The 18,441-nt window shown below is 40.1% G+C and overlaps 1 protein-coding gene across 3 annotated transcripts in view; it reads right to left on the reverse strand.

Moving 5' to 3' along the window:
• PLEKHA5 (pleckstrin homology domain containing, family A member 5) overlaps positions 1-960 on the reverse strand; it is a 281,368-nt gene extending 280,408 nt beyond the window's left edge. For 2 of the 3 annotated variants that reach the window (XM_006866016.1, XM_006866015.1), the window contains exons 1-2: positions 821-960; positions 577-656 (exon numbers count right to left, since the gene is read on the reverse strand). In XM_006866016.1, coding sequence (XP_006866078.1) covers positions 577-656; positions 821-912 — 172 coding nt within the window. In that variant the 5' untranslated portion in view covers positions 913-960. The remainder of the gene's footprint in view (positions 1-576; positions 657-820) is intronic. The other variant, XM_006866014.1, reaches the window with a different exon arrangement.
• Positions 961-18,441: the final 17,481 nt, after the last annotated feature.

An 18,441-nucleotide genomic window follows, 5' to 3' on the forward strand; every position in this document is an offset into this window, starting at 1 on the left:
AGGGAAGATCGCAGCACCCCCAAACTCCTCTCCTCCTCCTCCTCTATCAACCACCTACCCACAAGTCCCACCTAGGAGGAGGAGGAAGCTGCACGGTAGGAGGTAGCTCTCCCGGGAGGAGGGAGAGGATGTGGATACATTATCCTCGCGGACTAGAGGCAGGGTCCCGGACAGCAGGGAGGGAAGAAGACTTCCCAAAGGTTGAGGGGACTCGGGAGCTACGGGAAGATGCAGGAGTGACTGCGGATGACAAGCCCAGGATTCCATGGAGAGGAAAGCCAGTCACGAAGGGGCTCGGGGGGTGTCCAGATTGGGATGAGGAAAGAGGGCGCAGTCTCCAAGTGGAAATTAACAGCGGAGGAGAAAGAGGCGTCCAGAGACTCCAGAGAATTCCCCGAGGCAGAGCCCCCGTGGTCCCTCTACCTGAGGCCGCCCCCGCCCGGCCTCAGCCCCACCTCGCTGCCACTGGGGGACAGCAGCTCGGGGCAGGTTGCTGTGAGCCAAGGTGGCCTGGGTTGTGCCGCCAGCTCCCGACAGAGCCCAACTCCGCTCGGGCCAGGCCGGGTTCTGCGTTACCTGTGCTCTGCCGCCGGTGTCCAGTAACCACGGCCTCGCCGGTGACCGGGTGCAGCCAGGTGGTGCTCTTCGCCTCCTCGCTGCAGGGGTGAGACAAGGGGCAGAGTGTGCGTGAGTAGGGGCACGGGAGAGAACCGAGGGGGCTGCAGGGGCACAGACGGGGGACTCTACCCTTCTCGCTAGCCTCCCTCCTTCGCTCCCAGTGGCACCCTCCAGACCCCCCGCACAGTCCCCGGCTCTTTACTTGATGAAGAAGACTCTGCCGCCCCTGGTGATCCCGTAAGTCCAGGATCGGGGCAGGGAGCAGATCCACTCCAGGTTCAGATCCGCCGCCATGTCTGATCCCCAGCCGCCGCCTCCGCCGCCTTCTCCTGCTGCCGCCGCGGCTGCCGAGGGAGGAGGGAGCGAGCGAGCAAGTGAAGGGAGCGCGGAGCGAGCGCGGCCGGAGCGCGCCTCCCCGGCCCGGCGCGCCCCCGCGAGCGCCCTACCCCCTCGGGCGGCACCCGCCCCGCCGCCCCGGCTGGGTCCGGCCCGCGTCGCCGCCCCTCCGCATCCTCCCAGGCCGCCCAGCCGGCCGCCCAGCCGTGCGTTCGGGGGATGGGCGAGCTGCGCCTCGCCCCGTAGCTAGACCCCTCCTTCGAGCCCCTCCCGCGCTCCCGCCCTCTATCCCTAGCAAAGGTTCCGGGATCGATAAAAAAAAAAAAAAAAGAAAGAAAAACCGCGTGCTGCCCTCAGGGCTTTGCCCCAAGGTTTCCCAAGCGAGAGCAAGATTCAAAGGAAACCTAATCCCCGCGCCCCTGGTTTCTTTCTCTTTAAAACAACGAAAAACGCATCATCTGAGCTTTGTTTCATAAGAACTGTTCGATGTCCAAGATAATTTTTAAAATATATATGTAGCTTTAAAACAGAAAGCAGTTTTTATTAAAGCACACTGAATGCTTTCCTGTTTGTGTTTTGTGTGCCAAATATCTAAGATTTGAGTAGTTACCGTGGTGGACCCATGAAATATGAGTGCATTCAGACTTGACAAAACAAGTTTTTTTCCTTTCTTCGCTCCTTAAATCATATTGTTGTTGTTATGTGCCGTGGAGATAAAAAATTGCGTTTTTCTCTTAAATCTTTCAAAGATTCATTTATTATCAACATGAATTTCTACTTTCCCCTATCTCCTATGAATTACCATGATAGCTAGTTTCACTTACAACAATGTACCTCTAAAAGTCTCCACGACCCTACGGGGATTGGGGGGGCTGGGGGGGGGAAGCTGCAGAGTTTCAAAGAATTAAAAGATAAATGGAATTTTTCCACGAACATTTTGACCCTCGCCCTCCCACCCCCCCTCCCCGTTAGTCTTCATTTTACAGATGGGGTAATAGGAGAAAGAAAAAAAAAAAAAAAAAAAAAGGCTGAATAATTTGCCCAAGGTCATATCAGTGAGTGATAAAGCCTGTATTCAAATTTTGGCTCCAGTACTGATAACTAATTTTGCATAACCACGTTGCTATACTTAAAATCTCCTACCCACACGGAGCCCCACTCCAGACCCATTCCCCATCCAGCTAGGTTCTTTGAAACAGAAGGGGCTCTTTGCACTGCAATTGCAATCACGCTTAACACCACCTAAGAGTACTTGCTTCTGGTCCTCAGCTACACTTGGAATTGCATATACATCTTTGTAGCAAGATTACTCATCCCAACAGTATACACATTTCAGTAATAATGGTTGTTGTTGTTAAGTGCTGTCCAGTTGGTTCTGACTTATAGCAACCCTGTATAGGGTTTTCTGTGGAGCAACTGGTGATTTTGAACGGTCAACCTTTTCGAACTTGGGTTCCAGTGTTTTATCCTACATGGCCACACCAGTACTTGGTAGTCTTACAGCACTGTTTCCTGACCTGTAGCTCAATGAGCCAAATCATTCTTTTTAACATTTAAGGGAACTATGTCGTCAGATGGATCTTGGTTGAAAGCAGAGAATACCTGTGCTTTATTGACTACACAAAGGCTTTCGAATGTGTGGATCATGACAAGCTATGGACAAATTGCAGAGAATGATTGTTTCAAAACGTTTAGTTGTGCTCACTGGGAGCCAGCATACAGACCAAGAGGCAGTTGTTCGAACACAAAAAGGGAACACTGAATAGTTTAAAATTAGGAATGGTGTGGGCCAGAGTTATATTCTTTCACCATACTTATCAATCTGTATGCTAAACAAATAGTTTAAGAAGCTGGCTTATATGAAGAAATACATGGCATCAGGGTTGGAGGAAGACTCATTAACAACCTGCAATATGCAGATGATAAAGCTTGCTTGCTGAAAGTGAAGAGGACTTGAAATACTGACTGATGAAGATCAAAGGCCACAGTCTTTGATATGGGTTGTACCTCAATGTAAAGAAAATAAAAATTCTTCCCAATGGACCGATAATTAACATCAAGATAAAAGGAGAAAAGATTGAAGTTGTCAAAAACTTCATTTTGCTAAGATCAACTATCAACACTCATAGAAGCAGCAGTTAAGAAATCAAATAAAGTATTATGTTAGGCAAGTCTGCTGCATAAGACCTCTTTTAAAGTGTTCAAGAACAGAGATGTTAATTTGATGACTAAAGTAAGCCTGACCCAAGCCATTGTATTTTCAATAATTTCATATGCATGTGAAAGTTGGACAATGAATAAAGAAGAGTTGATGCATTTCAGTTACGGTACCATGGACCGCCAAAAGAACAAACTGCGTTGAAAGAAGTATAGCCAGAATGCTCCTTAGAAGCCGGGATTACCAAACTTTGTCTCATACTTTGGACATAATATAAGAAGGGACCAGTCCCTGGAGAAGGCCATCATGCTTGGTAAAGGGGAGGGTCAGAGAAGAAGAGGAAGTCACCCAGTGAGATGGACTGGCACAGTGGCAGCAACAGTGAGCTCAAGCGTAGTAGTAATTGTGAGGCTGTTGCAGGACCCAACAGTGTTTCCTTCTGCTTACTGACTCCATGGCACCTAACAACAATGGGCAGGATAAGCACTGGACTCCTAACCAAAAGGTTGGTGATTCAAACCCACCAGCTGTTCCTCAGAAACCCTATACAGGTTCACTATGAGTCACAACAGATACTTAGCAACAACAAGGCACAGAAAGATAAACGACCTTGGCCAAAGCCACATCGAGGAAGTCTGAATAAGAATGCAGTTTCATTGAACTTTTTTGCCCATACTCTAATCCTCCAAGGCCATTCTGTCTTTGCTAAAAAAGAGTCTGCAATTATTGCTATAATTTTCCTGTCCATTTGCATACACAGTAAAAAAAAAATCGCTTTAATATTTTCTCTTTTTATTCCTTTGCATTCTGCTCTTTCATTTCACTACTTATTACTTCTTGACATCTTATCTCCTGCCCAGTCTTTGGAAAAAATTGCTTTTTTTTTTTTTAAATCAATGAATAACTAACAGGAAATGTTCCACATTAGCATTAGTGGTCACTGGATATAACATAGCAAGAAAATCAAGCGCTTTTGTGCTATCATTGCAAAACCAAAAAAATCCTAAAGAATATTTTAATATCATGGGCATGTTTCAAAAAGCAATATACACTTGATAAAAAATATATGTATATAGCTTTTGAAATCACATTATAGATGTATAATATGTCCTGAAATTTAGGGAAAGCTATAAATTAAAAAAAACAACCAAAAAACAAAAAAACAACTTTACAATATTTACAAAGTGAAGCATGTTCATTTGGAGAAATAATAACCCATATGGTTTCTGTTGTTGTTATTGTTAAGTGCCATTGAGTAGGTTCCTACTCATAGTGACTCTGTATAGAGTATCTGCGGAGCAGTGGTAGACTTGAACTGCCGAGCTTGTGGTTCCAAATTCAGTGCTGATCCTATAGCACCACACCTGTATGGATTCTAAGAGCCAATAAAACCAGTGTCAACATTTGAATGTCAGACAGTTTTATCCCTATCGGCTTCAATATGTGTACATGTGTCTCCTTCATTGAAGAAGAGTGGGAATCATGCTTTCTCTATCACTGAATCCTCCACAACCCAGTTATTTATTTTGAAACTTTTTATTGTGAGTTGAGATTTACAGCACAGATCATCAGTTTTAAATTTAACAAATTATATACTTTGTTAGATGAAGAAAAATGTGGCATCAGGATTGGAAGAAGACTCATTAACAACCTGTGATATGCAGATGATACAACCTTGCTTGCAGAAAGTGAAGAGGACTTAAAATGCTTACTGATGAGGATCAAAGACAACAGCCTTTGGTATGGATTGCATCTCAATGTAGAGAAAACAAAAATCCTCACCACTGGACCAATAAACAACATTCTTATCAATGGAGAAAAGACTGAAGCTGTCAAAGACTTCATTTTTCTTGGATCAACCATCAATACTCATGGAAGCAGCAGTCAAGAAATCAAAGGAATATTTCATTGGGCAAATCTGCTGCACAGTGTTAAAGAGCAAAGATGTCAGTTTGAGGACTAAGGTGCGCCTGACCCAAGCCATGGTATTTTCAATCACCTCATATGCATGCAAAAGCTGGACAGTGAATAAGGAAGATCGTAGAAGAATTGATACATTTGAGTTATGGTGCTGGAGGAGAATATTGAAAGTGTCATGGGCTGCCCATAGAACCAACAGATCTGTATTGGAAGAAGTGCAGCCAGAGTGCTCCTTGGAGGCCAAGATGGCCAAACTTGTCTCTCATACTTTGGACATATTGTCAGGAGGGACCAGTTGCTAGAGAAGGATATCATGTTTGGTAAGGTGGAGGGTCAGAGAAAAAGAGGAAGACCCCCATTGAGATGGATTAGCCAAGTGGCAACATCAACGGGCTCAAGCACGGCAACAATTGCGAGGTTGGCCCAGGACCAGGCAGTGTTTTGTTCTGTTGTGCATAGGGTCGCTATGAGTCGGTACTGACTCGACGGCACTTAACAACAATAACAACAAAAATATACTTCATTTCATTACAATAACTACAATCCCTTCCTTGTACAGTATTTATATCTATTTGTTTTAACTCTTGCATTCCTCCCTATGTTTTCCGCTACCTTCATCTTCTTCTATCGTATAATACCCTTCCATCATCTAAGTTATCATGTGTCCTCCCTCTAGCATGTTGTATAAACATCCCTGTGACTACCACCCATGGGATGGTTTAGACAGGCCTCAGGTCAGCAGCTCTGGCAAAGTGCAGAGAAGTAGTAACAAGGTTCCATAGGTGAACCTGTAAAAGGATCAAGAGTCCTGTTTCAAGTCATAGCAACCCAGTATAGGGTTTCCCAGGAGAGACTGGAGAGTTTGAACTGCCGACCTGTGGTTCAAACTGACCTTGCAGTCCTATGCTTATCCTACAGTGCTACACCAAGAGTAAGCCCAGTTCCAGACCTGAAGGGTGACCAAAGGCCATAATGTTGGGATTCTACCAGTCTTTATCTCACTAATAAGCCTAGTCATTTGTCATGATTTTGAGTTTTGTTCCACATTTTTTCCCACCGTATCCAGAAACTTCAGGAGCTCTGGTAATGTAGTGGTTACAAGTTGGACTGATAATCTCAAGGTCAGCAGTTCTAAACTACCAGCTGTTCTGTGGGAGAAAGATGAGGCTTTCTGCTCCCATAAAGATTTACAGTCTTGGAAACCCTATGCAGGGTCACTATGAGTTGGCACCAACTCCATAGCACACTACAAGCACCACCACCATCTAGAAACTTCAAATGTGATCCCTTACAAAGCAGTTGATAGTGGTAGTAAGACACTATCTAGTTCTTCTGGTCTCAAGATTGTGGAGACAGATGTTCACATGGTTCATTAGTCCATTAGACTGATTATTATGAAGTGTTTTCATCACTCTTCTTACCTCCAGACAGGGAGAAATCAAAAGCTGCTCTTCAGATGGCTACTCATGACCTTTTAGGACTCCAACTGCTACTCAATGTTTTTGTGCACTATGTTATGTCAGTTGACAATGCACAATCTGGTTATTGAATTAAATTTAATTCCCAATGATACAACCTCTCAACAAGTTATTTCCCAATAACATATCCCCTTTTTATCACCCTGTATCTTTTTGTTGTTGTTAGGTGCCATCGAGTTGGTACCGACTCATAGCGACCCTATGCACAACAGAACGAAACACCGCCCGATCCTGGGCCAACCTCACAATGGTTGTATCTTTAGTTAATTCAAAAATAGTTGCAGCAGCACACTGACAGGGATCTGCCAGAGGTTCAAGCCAGATTCAGATGGGGACATGGTAAGACTTTATCATTGCTGACATAAGATGGATCTTAGCTGACAGCAGAGAATACCAGAAAGATGTTTACCGGTGCTTTATTGACTATACAAAGGCTTTTGATTAAGTGGATCACGACAAACTATGGACAACATTGCGGAGATTAAGTATTCTGGAACACTTAATTGTGCTCATGAGGAACCTGTACATAGACCAAGAGGCAGTAATTGGAACAGAACAAGGGGACACCGAATGGTTTGAAATCAAGAAAGGTGTGTGCCAGGGTTGCATTCTTTCATCATACTTTTAAAATCTGTATGCTGAGCAAATAATACAAGAAACTGAATTGTATTAAGAAGAATGCCGCATCAGGATTGAAGGAAGACTCATTAACAACCTGAAATATGCAGATGATACAAGCTTCCTTGCGATACAACATTGGAAGTGAAGAGGACTTACAATATTTACTGATGAAGATCAAACACCACAGCAACTGTATGGGTTTCACTTCAATGTGAAGAAAACAAAAATCCTCACAACTGGAGCAATAAAAAACATCAAGATAAATGAAGAAAATATTGAACTTGTTAAAGACTTCATTTCGCTCAGATCAACCATCAACACTCATGGAAGCACCGGTCAAAGAATAAATCAAACAACGTATTACAATGGGAAAATCTGCTGCACAAGAGCTCTTCAAAATGTTCAACAGCAAAAACATCAGTTTGAGGACTAAGGTGCACTTATACCAAATCACGGTAGTTTCAATAGCTTCATATGCATTTGAAAGTTGGACAGTGAATAAGGAAGACATTACTAGAACTGATGCATTTGAGATATGGCATTGGCAAAGAATATGAAAGTACCAGAGACTTCCAGAAGAACAAACAAATCTGTGTTGGAAGAAGTACAGCTAAAATGCTCCTTAGAAGCCAGATGGTGAAACTTTGTCTCATACTTTGGACATATTATCAGGAATGCTTCTTTTCCCTACAAACTTCTGTTTTTGTTAGTTGTCAATTCTCATCACTCTTCCTTCTTCTGCACATGGAGACACCAATAACTACACCTTAGATGGTCAATCATAAGCTTTTTAAGATCCCAGATGCTACTGACCAAAGTAGGTGGTAGAACATTGTCTTTATAGACTGTGTTAAGCAAATGGATCGTGGTGTCCTCTGAGACTATGGTCCTGAACCCGAGGTCCAGTAATTCATTGCCTTAAGATGTTTGATAATATTTAATACGTTTTCATTGTTTTTTCTGCTGTGTGTTCCACAACATTCATCATTGTGTTTGCAGCAAAAACAAATACCCATGTACAAATAATCCTCTTTTAATCACTTATATATCTGTGGATGTACTCCCATATTTCCTCCCATACTAGTGCAAGTCTGTGATTCTGTTCATTTTGTGGCAAGGTCAGTTTGAACCATAAGGTTAGAAATTCAAACTCACCAGTCACTCCTTGGAAACCCTCAATGGCACTTAACAATAATAACAGCATCTACTTGTAGAAGTCAGGATAATGCACTGGACTGAAAGGTCAGTTTGAACCTCAAGATAGATGGTTCAAACTCACCAACCGCTATTCAGAAACCTTATACAGGGTCTCTACGAGTTGGAACTGATTTGAAGGCAATTAACAACAACCAGCAGAACACTGTTCTTATTTTGTATACATTACACTATTTATCTCTATACCTTGCATACCTTCTGTCTTCACCTGTCTTCATCATTCTTCTGCCAACCTCCATCTACTTGTAGATTGGAGTCCTGGTGTGGTGCTGTAGGTCAATGCACTGGACTGCAAGGTCATTTTGACCCACAAGGTGTAGGTGGTTTAAGCTCACCAGCTGCTCCTCAGAAACCCTATACAGTGTTGCTATGAGTTGGATCCAACTCAATGGCACTTAACAACAACAACAACAAATCTTGTATATCATCCTCCTCATCACCCAAGTTAACATGTCTCTAAGGTTATGAATCAGGCTGCTAACCTCAGGGTCAGCAGTTCGAAACTACCAGCTGTTCCATGAGAGAAAGATGAGGCTTTCTGCCCCCCCTTAAAGATTTACAGCCGTGAAAACCCTGTACAGGATCGCTATGAGTCGGAACCGACTCCACGGCACATAACAACAATTAATAACACATCATGGAAGCACCAGTCACGAAATCAAACGACGCACAACATTAGGCAAATCTGTTGCACGAGACCTCTTTAAATGTTCAATAGCAAAGATGTCAGTTTGAGGACTAACATGGGCCTGACCCAAGTCATGGCATTTTCAATAACCTCAGACGCATGTGAAAGTTGGACAATGAATAAGGAAGACTGTAGAAGAATTGATGCATTTGAATTATGGTATTGGAAAAGAATATTAAAGACTGCCAGAAAAACAAACAAATCTGTGCTGGAAGAAGTACAGCCAGAATGCTGCTTAGAGGTAAGGATAGTGAAACTTTGTCTCTTAGACTTCAGACATATTATCAGGAGGGACCAATCCCTGGAGAAGGATATCATGCTTGGTAAAGTAGAAGGTCAGCAAAAAAGAGGGATTGGCAGAGTGGCAGCAGAAATGGGCTCAAGCGTAGCAGCGGTTGTGAGGATGAGGCAGGACTGGGCAGTGTTTTGTTCTTCTGAACATAGGGTCAGTATGGGTTGGAACTGACTCGATGGCACCTAACAGAAACAACAACCAATATATTAAGTAGAGGGATTTCTGGGTCATACGGTATCTCTATTTCCAACTTTTCGAGGAAGCCTTATACTGTTTTTTGTAGTGGTTGAGCCATTTTACAGTCCTACCAGCAATGTAAGAGGGTCTGAGTGTCTCCACACCTTGTCCAATATGTCATTGAAATTTTTCATGCACATAAGTGTTTAATTCTTAGAATATCCCAGTCATCTATTTTGTCTTCTAATGTTTATTTTTGGTTATATTTGACACTGTATTTATGCCATGTAATAGAGCCCTAAATTTGTTCCTATCTTTTCATTGATGATCTTTATAGTTCTAAGTCTTCAATCCATGTTGATTTGGTTTTTTGTATATGGTATGAGATATGTGTCTTCTTTCATTCTTCTTCAAATCCATTTCCAGTTTTGTCAGTACCATTTATTGAAGAAATTATCTCTTTCCCATTTACTGTGTTATGGCTATTTGTCAAAGTTCCGCTGACTGTACGTGGATGGATTTACTTTCTGGTTTCCAGTTCTGTTTTATTGATCTATGTATCTTTCTTTGTACCAGTACCAGGCTGTTTTGGCCACTGTGGCTGTGTAGTAGATTTTGAGATCAGGTAGTGAGAGGCCTCCAACTCAGTTCTTCTTAAGCAATGCTTTGCTTATCTGAGGTCTCTTTCTTTTCCACATAAAGTCAGTGATCATTGTTTCCATATCTTTAAAGAATGATATTGGAATCAGGATTGGGATTGCATTATATATATATAGATTTGGGTAGCACTGACATTTTCACAATGTTAAGTATTCCTATCCATGATCATGGTAGATTCTTCCATTTTGTAAGTCTCTTTTGACTTCCTAACATACTATTTTTATAGTATATTTTTATTTTTATTTTTTATATAGGTCTTTTGTTTCTGTGGTTAGATTTATTCCTAAATATTTCATCTTTTGGGTGGCCATTGTAACTGGGATTGTTTTCCTAATTTCCTTTTCAGAGCTGTCTTTATTAATGTAGAGGAATCCAATTGATTTATCTGTATTGATCTAGTAATACCCTGCCACTTTGCTGAATCTTTCAATGCATTCCAATAATTTTCTTGCTGAGTCTTTGAGATTTTCTATGTATAGGATCATATCACCCACAGATAGTGTTTTACTCCTTCTTAGCCAATTTGGATGCCTTTAGTTTTCCTTTTTTGCCTGATAGCTCTGGCTAACATTTCCAACACAGCATTGAAGAGGAGTGGTGATAGAGTGCATTTTTGCTGGTTCCTGTTCACAATGGGAATGCTTTCAACTTTTCTCCATTGAGAGTAATGTTGGCTGTTGGATTCGTATATATATGCTCTTAATTATGTTGAGGGATTTCCCTTCTATTCATATATATATATATTTAGTGTTTTTATCTGAAAAGTACCATGGACTGCTGAAAGAATAAATATATCTATGTTGGAAGATAGGATGACCAGACTTTGTCATTCATACTTCAGACATATTGTCAGGAAGCACCAGTCACTGGAGAAGGACATCATGTTTGGTAGAGTGGAGCGTTGGAAAAAAAGAGGAAGACTCCCCAACGAGATGGATTGGCATAGTGGTGTCATCAATGAGCTCAAACATAGCAATGATTGTGGAGTTGGCCCAAGATCAGGCAGTGTTTTGTTCTGTTGTGCACAGGGTCACTATGAGTCAGAACCAACTTGATGGCACCTAACAACAATCTGGAAAGAATGTTGGATTTTATCAAATGCCTTTTCTCCCTGAACTGATATGCTCATGTGGTACTGTTCCTTTGCTTTATGTGGTGGATTATGTTGATTGTTTTTCTATTATTGAGCCATCCATCCTTGGTATGAATCCCACTAGATCCTAATGTATTATTTTTATTATTGGATATGTTGTTGAATTCTATTCACTTGGATTTTGTTGAGAATTTTTGCATTTATGTTTATGAGGGATATTGGTCTACAATTTTCTTTTTTAGTGATGTCTTTGTCTGGTTTTAGTATGAGGGTTATGCTCGCTTCATGAAATGTGTTCAGAAGTTTTTCATCATTGTCTATATCAAACTGTCTTCTCAAACAGTTTGAGAAGAATTTGTGACAGTTCTCTAAATGCCTAGTAGAATTCACCAGTAAATACATCTGGGCCCGGATATTTTTGTGTTGGGATTTTTTAATGACCTGATCAGTTTTTTTCTTCTTTTTATACGGCTCTTCAAGTTTTCTATTATTCTGTGTTAGTTTAGGTAGGGTGTGTTTTTCTAAAACTTTATTAATTTCATCTAGATTTTCAAATTTGGTGGAGTACAAATCTTCATAATATTCTGCTATTATCCCCCTCCACCCCCATTGCTCTTATGTGTGTTATCTTCATCTTATCCTTCTTTTCTTTTGCTAGTTTTGCCAATGGGCTGTCAGTTTTATTAATCCTTTCAAAGGATCAACTTCTTGTCCTATTGATTCTATTGTTTTTCTGTTTTCTAATTCATTTATTTCTGCTCTAATCTTTATTATTTATTTTCTTCTGGTGTCTGTGGGTTTACTTTACTGGTCTTTTTGTAATTGTGTTATAAATGTTTGGTATATATATATATTTTTTTCATTCTCATTTGATTCAAGGATTTTTTTTTCTTTCATTTTTTGTTGTTGTTCTATTACCCAGTAGCTTTTCAGCAGGCTGTTGTTCAATTTCCATGCATTTGTTTTTTAATTCTTCTTGATTTTCCTATTGTTGATTTCTAACTTTCTTGCTTTCTGATCTGAAAAGATGCTTTGTAATATTTCGATGTTTTAAGTTTTATTGAGGCTTACTTTGTGGTCTAACATATGCTTTGTTCTGGAGAATGTTCATGTGCCCTGGAAACAAATGAGTGTTGTGCTTTTGCTGGAGTCAAGTTAGTTGATTATGTTGTTAAGTTCTCTGTTTTTGTTTTTTCTTTTTAAGTTTTTAAATAGTTGTTCTGGCCTTCGTGGAAAGTGGAGTATTAAAATTGCCTCGTACTACCGTCCCTGACTCCATATGATAAGCACTGGACTGTGAATCACAAGATCCAAGGTTTGAGCCCATCAGCCACTCTGCCGGAGAAAGATGAGGCCTTCTGCTCCCACAAAGATTTTAAAAGCCTCAGAAACCCTACACAGGGGCATTGACTCCACAGCACGTAACAACAACTCTTGCTGTTCTTAGGAGTCCTGGTGTAGTATTGTAGGATAAGTTCTGGGCTGCTAACCGCAAGGTCAGCAGTTCAAACTCACCAGTCGCTCCACAGAAACCCTACACAGGGTCGCTATGAATTGTAACTGACTCAACCGCACTTAACGGTCAGCATTGCTGTCCTTTTAGCGTAGCTCCTGTGTGGCTGAACTCGGCCGCTGTGGTGTGAGGCGTGTGTTGGGGCAGTGTTCGCATTAGCTCCACTACTCCTACCTTCGTTCCGACGTTTGGCAGTCAGCCTTCAGTCATGCCACCGGTCTATATAGGAGGCCCTAGCTACAACATTCGGGGAAAGGACATCTAGCCCTTTTTCATTGTCTATGACCGCCTCTCAAAGTAGACCTCAAAAATGGGTATAGCTCTGTGGAGTTGGAGGACTGACTCCGCAGGCACTAACGACTCGGCTACAGCTCTGGAAACCACAGTGACAGCTACGGAAGCCACATTGATGGAGGTGGTTACAGCAGTCGGAGAACTTCTGGCATAGACATATATGGACAACCCATTTGTACAGAGTACAGACTAATCGTAGAAAATCATTCTAGTCGTTGCAGTTGGTAAGATTTAAAAGATTTCATGAGACACGCAAGTGAAGTGACCTGGATTTCCCGGGTTTTGATGGAAGACGTAATCGACGTGTGCTCCGAGACCTGACTGAAACGTGATTTTCTGAGACACTTTGCTATCTAAAGATGCTGCGCCTGCTCTTGTAATTCCTGCTTCTTGGTCTTTAAGATCGTGTCCTGAATCTGCTTCCAGAGAAAGACCGTCAACGACTTGTTTGTGGTTTATCTACCATGAGCCTAGTGTTTCTGGCATTTATTTCTGTACCATCCAGTTTATCCAAAGCAGGTGTCTTGTCAGAATAGGAGTGAAACTCACTCACACCTTCATTTGTGCGTTCTTTGTAAGCAGAATTTTGACAAGCACCTTGATGATTCTTATATACACTGAGAAGCCCTGCCCAATATGATGATAATTCATAAACCTATATTTCTCTCAAGGAATGTTATGGAAGGAGCATGTTCAGAAGGAAATCTGATGTATAGTCCATACTCAGAAGAGAAATATTGCTGTGTGTTACATTACAAAAGGTTGTTGCAACACCACAATATTTCTCTCCTGAGGATAGACTGTTTATCAGTTTTCTGTAGCATTCCTTCTGTGTATTCCTCAGGCACTTAAAACTCACCATGCCAAAACAGTTTTCTAAACACTTGTTGTACCCCATGTATTTCCCAACATACAACCAAATACCCACATCAGAAATTTTGGAATCACCTCTTATGATTAGAAAGTTAATAAATTGCATTAATTGCTAAATATATTACAAACTTATCTCTTGCTCATTCCCATATCCTAGCTGTGAACACTCATCACTGCCACTGGACTGATCTTTTAAAAAATGCAAAATCTGATTACATTCCTTTCTTGCATAAAATCCTTCCATGGCTCAAAGAATTTACAGGATAAGATCCAAAATTTGGCATTTGAGACCTTTCCTGAGCTCAACCCTGGCTGCGCGCCTCCATGCTAGCTAGCCATATGGAATGGTCTGCCGTTCTTTGACAGCTCAGACATTTTCAGTGTTTTGCTTGCAAATCTCTTGCTATAGAATGCCTGTTTGTCCTGCAAACTTCTGTCTTTGTTAGTTGCTATCAATTCATTTCCAACTCAAGGCAACAGGTTGTGTCACAGACTAGAACTGCTCCATAAGGTTTTCTTGACTGTATCTCTTCTTTTTGCTTAACTTTTTATTGTGAATTGGGTAAAGGTTTACAGAGTAATTCATCAGTTTTACTTTCAACAAATCATACACACTATGTTTCATCTCATGGATCACAAGCTCCTCAATGTAATATCACTATCCCACTTTCTCCCTGGTATTCTTATTTTCATTTCTCCTTCTTTCCAAAGCTTCTGAATTTTGTCCTTGGGTAAGTGCTGCCCTTTTGATTTCAAATTATTGACCATTCTATGGTGTAAATACCTCACTAGCGTTGTTGTTGTATAGTGCCGTCGAGTAGGTTCCGACCCATAGCAACCCTGTATAGGGTTTCCAAGGAGCAGCTGGGGAGTTTGAACTGCTGACCTTGCAGTTCAAATGGCTTTGCAGTCTGGCGCATTAACCCACAGCGCCACACCAGTTGCTCATATAGATCTATCTATTTGCTGTTGTTGTTAAGTGCTGTCGAGTCTATTCCAACCCATAGCAACCCTGTATAGGGTTTCTGAGGAGCAGCTGGTGAACTTAAACTGCTGACTTTGCAGTTCAAATGGTTTGGCAGTCTGGCACATTAACCCACTTGGCTAAAAATTGGGCCAGTCTAGACCTGAAAGGTGGCCAAAGTCTCAGTTTCCACCAGTCTCTATGTGATCAGTAAACCTGATCTTTTTTATGATTTTGAGTTTTTTGTTCAATATTTTCTCCCACTCTATCCAGGACCTTTTAATGTGATTCCGTTCCATAGAGTTGATAGTGCTAGCTGGACACCATCCACTTTTTCTGGTCTCAGATTTGAAGAGACTGATGTTCCCATCATCCATTAGTCCATTGAACTGTTTCCATGAATGTCTTAGTTATGTAGATGTTATATCAGAAATACCACAAATGGATGGCTTTAACAAACAGAAATGTATTCTCTCACAGTTGGGGAAGTTGCAAATCCAAATTCAGAGCATCACCTCTGGAAAAATATTTGTGTCTCCTTTCAGCATCCATAGGCCTAACATTCCTTGGAGATTTCCATGTGTCTCAGCATCAATCTTTCACTGGATCTAGGAGTTCACAGTGGAGGGACCACAGGTCCAAAGGACATACTCTACTCCTAGCTATTCTTCTTTGGTGGTATTTGGTCCCTCCTTCTAGGCTCACTTTTTTCTCCTTTTGAGATCGGATCAATATACAACCTGTAGATTGCATCTAACCTCATTAACATTATGCTGTTATTGTTTTTGTTTTTGTTGTTAAGTACCGTGGCATCATCAAATTGGTTCCTACTCATAGTGACCCTATGTACAACAAACTGAAACACTGTCTGGCATTGTGTTATTCTCACAATTGCTGTTACGCTTGAGCCCATTACTGCTGCATTATATTAGATCTTGTCATGGGAGATTACTATCTCCTAACTGCCAAAGTAGTAAGAATCCAAGCCCAGCCAAGTGGACACAAAACATTTATTATTACAATGCAGCTTCAATTTTCATCTATTTTTTTCCCCTCTGGACAGGGAGAGATCAATAGTTGCACCTTAGATGGATACTCATGAGCTTTTAAGAGTCCAGTTTTCTGGGTGGGTTTGAACCACCAACATTTTGGCGAGTAATTGGGCTTGTAACTATTGTGTCAGAAATAGTGCCCTATATTTTACAAAGCACATCATCTTTGTTATTTATTTCTATTTATAGTACTGAGATGGGCCTGTAAGTAAGTTATGTTTCTATCCTTTCTTACATTTAACATTCCCTTTTAGCTTTTTATAGAATATTCCATATAGAACAGGAAAAAAAAAAAAAAAATGGCGTTGGCCCAAAGGCAGCATAACAGAGTATGAAAATAACTGCTTTCTACCTGGCTTAAAGAATGCTATGCATTTATAGTCATTTTGAATGAGATATTGAAGGACAGAATGAGATCTATAGAGTCTTCTTTTAAATATAATTTCTTCCTAGAAAAATAAATTCTTATAAAAATAATATTTAACATTTAGAAAATAAAATATTATAGATGAATTAACTAAAAAAATAGACAAACTTATAGTCACTAAAGATATGTATCTACAAGTGATAAAGATGATCAGATTTCACACTCTAAGTTTTAAAGGATAAACAAAAGAATGAAGAGAGTCATTTTCTTCATCATCATTAGCATTTTATGTGATACTCTCCAAATAGACTATTTTTTGTGTCTTGAGTCACAACTTGATTAAACCAAGATTTTCTTTCCTATCTGAAAATCCATAAGTTTACAAAAACATATATATGTATCTATATACATATATGTATAAATATATACACACAGAAAGACATGTATAGATATGTATTTGATTTTAACTAATTTCCTCAGTTTCCAAAGCACTATTTATGTTTCAATTATATGTGGAATTATATAAATAGTAATCTAAAATGGAATGTCTAGTCTTATTTGTAATATATCCTATGGCCAAAACTATACATAGCCTATGGCCAAAATTAAGGAGCATGAAAAGTAAATGCAAATTTTTGCATTTTCATGTTGTTAAGTGAATGGAGTCAGTTTTGACTCATAGTGACCCCGTATAGGCTTTTAATCTTTTGTGGGAGCAGAAAGCCTCATTTTTCTCCGGCATAAGGCACTGTCTTATAGAGTTAGTACTTAACAAATGCTTTGTAACTGTATGAATCATAAAACAACAGTGTATAGTGCTTAAAAAGAGCTCTGGAGGCTTTTTAACAAAGATCTATTTTGAATATATATTTCTTAAAACCAAACAGTTTTAAACATGTACTATCTCATCAGTTGAAGTTCTGATCTGAGGATCATGCATATTTGACCCAAGAAAAAATTATTAATAATTACAATAGGAAATGTGAACAGGTTTAAAAATGAAAGAGCTAAAATATTAATCTTAGCAGTTTAAATTTTTGTAACTCTTTGGTGGATAACAGGCAAAGAGAGGGACTGTGCTATGTGTTTTGATGAAAGCCTTGTCTTTTGGAATCCAATCTAGCTAGAATTTTCTAAGAGCATAAGTCTAGAAATAACATTAGTTATAGATCACACTGTTTTGTTCTATTTCCAATAGTGTTATTCTGAGCACAACTTTATTATTTGTATTGTTGTTGTTGTTAAGTGCAGTTGAGTCAGTTCTGACTCACACTGTCTCTGAATAGGGTTTCCAAGGAGTGGCAGTTCAAACTACCAACCTTATGGTTAGGAGTCCAGTGCTTATCTCAGCGCCACACAAGGATAGACGGATAGAATTAGTTGTTTGTCTTTATTTTTACTATAGTATTTTAAGAGAGTTATTTTTTGTCAATCTTGAAAAAAGGATAATTTGAAATTTTTTATATTTGCCATAGCACTTAGCATTAAACAAAATGCAGTTTATTTTAAGTTTGCCAGCAATAGCTAATGTACTAAGAAGATCAGATGATACTCTAAATATTGATGAAACCAAAAGAACCGCTTGTGTTCATAAGCAAATGTTTGGTACTCAATACTTTGATAGTTAAAGAAGCTCTTCTTTCTATACTATTATTCTGTAGTATTTACCATTATTACTTGTGATTAGATATCCTTTGTCTGCAATTTATTTATTCATCCTATTCAAGTTAGAAATGTTTGTAAGTCTAATGTTGTTTTTGTTAATTGCTATCGAGTTGGTTCTAACTCATAGAGACCCTGCGTAAGGTTTCCAAGGAGCTCATAAGTTTGAACTTCTGACCTTGTGATTCACAGTCCAGTGCTGAGCTTACAGCACCACACCAGGAGTCCTGTAAGTCTAATACATATATTAGACTGTTTGGATACTGGCAATACCAAGAAATACAAATTTAGGTTTTGGCTATCAAGACATTACAGTCAACCTGTGTTTGGAGTGGGTAGGAAAGACAGGCAAGTATTATATATCAGCAATAAATGATATATTAGATACTATAGCGTAGTGGTTACGAATCGGGCTGCGAACCTTAAGGTCAGCGGTTCGAAACTACCAGCCGCTCCG

Source organism: Chrysochloris asiatica, unplaced genomic scaffold (assembly GCF_000296735.1).
Source record: "Chrysochloris asiatica unplaced genomic scaffold, ChrAsi1.0 scaffold00086, whole genome shotgun sequence".
Lineage (NCBI taxonomy): Eukaryota > Metazoa > Chordata > Mammalia > Afrosoricida > Chrysochloridae > Chrysochloris > Chrysochloris asiatica.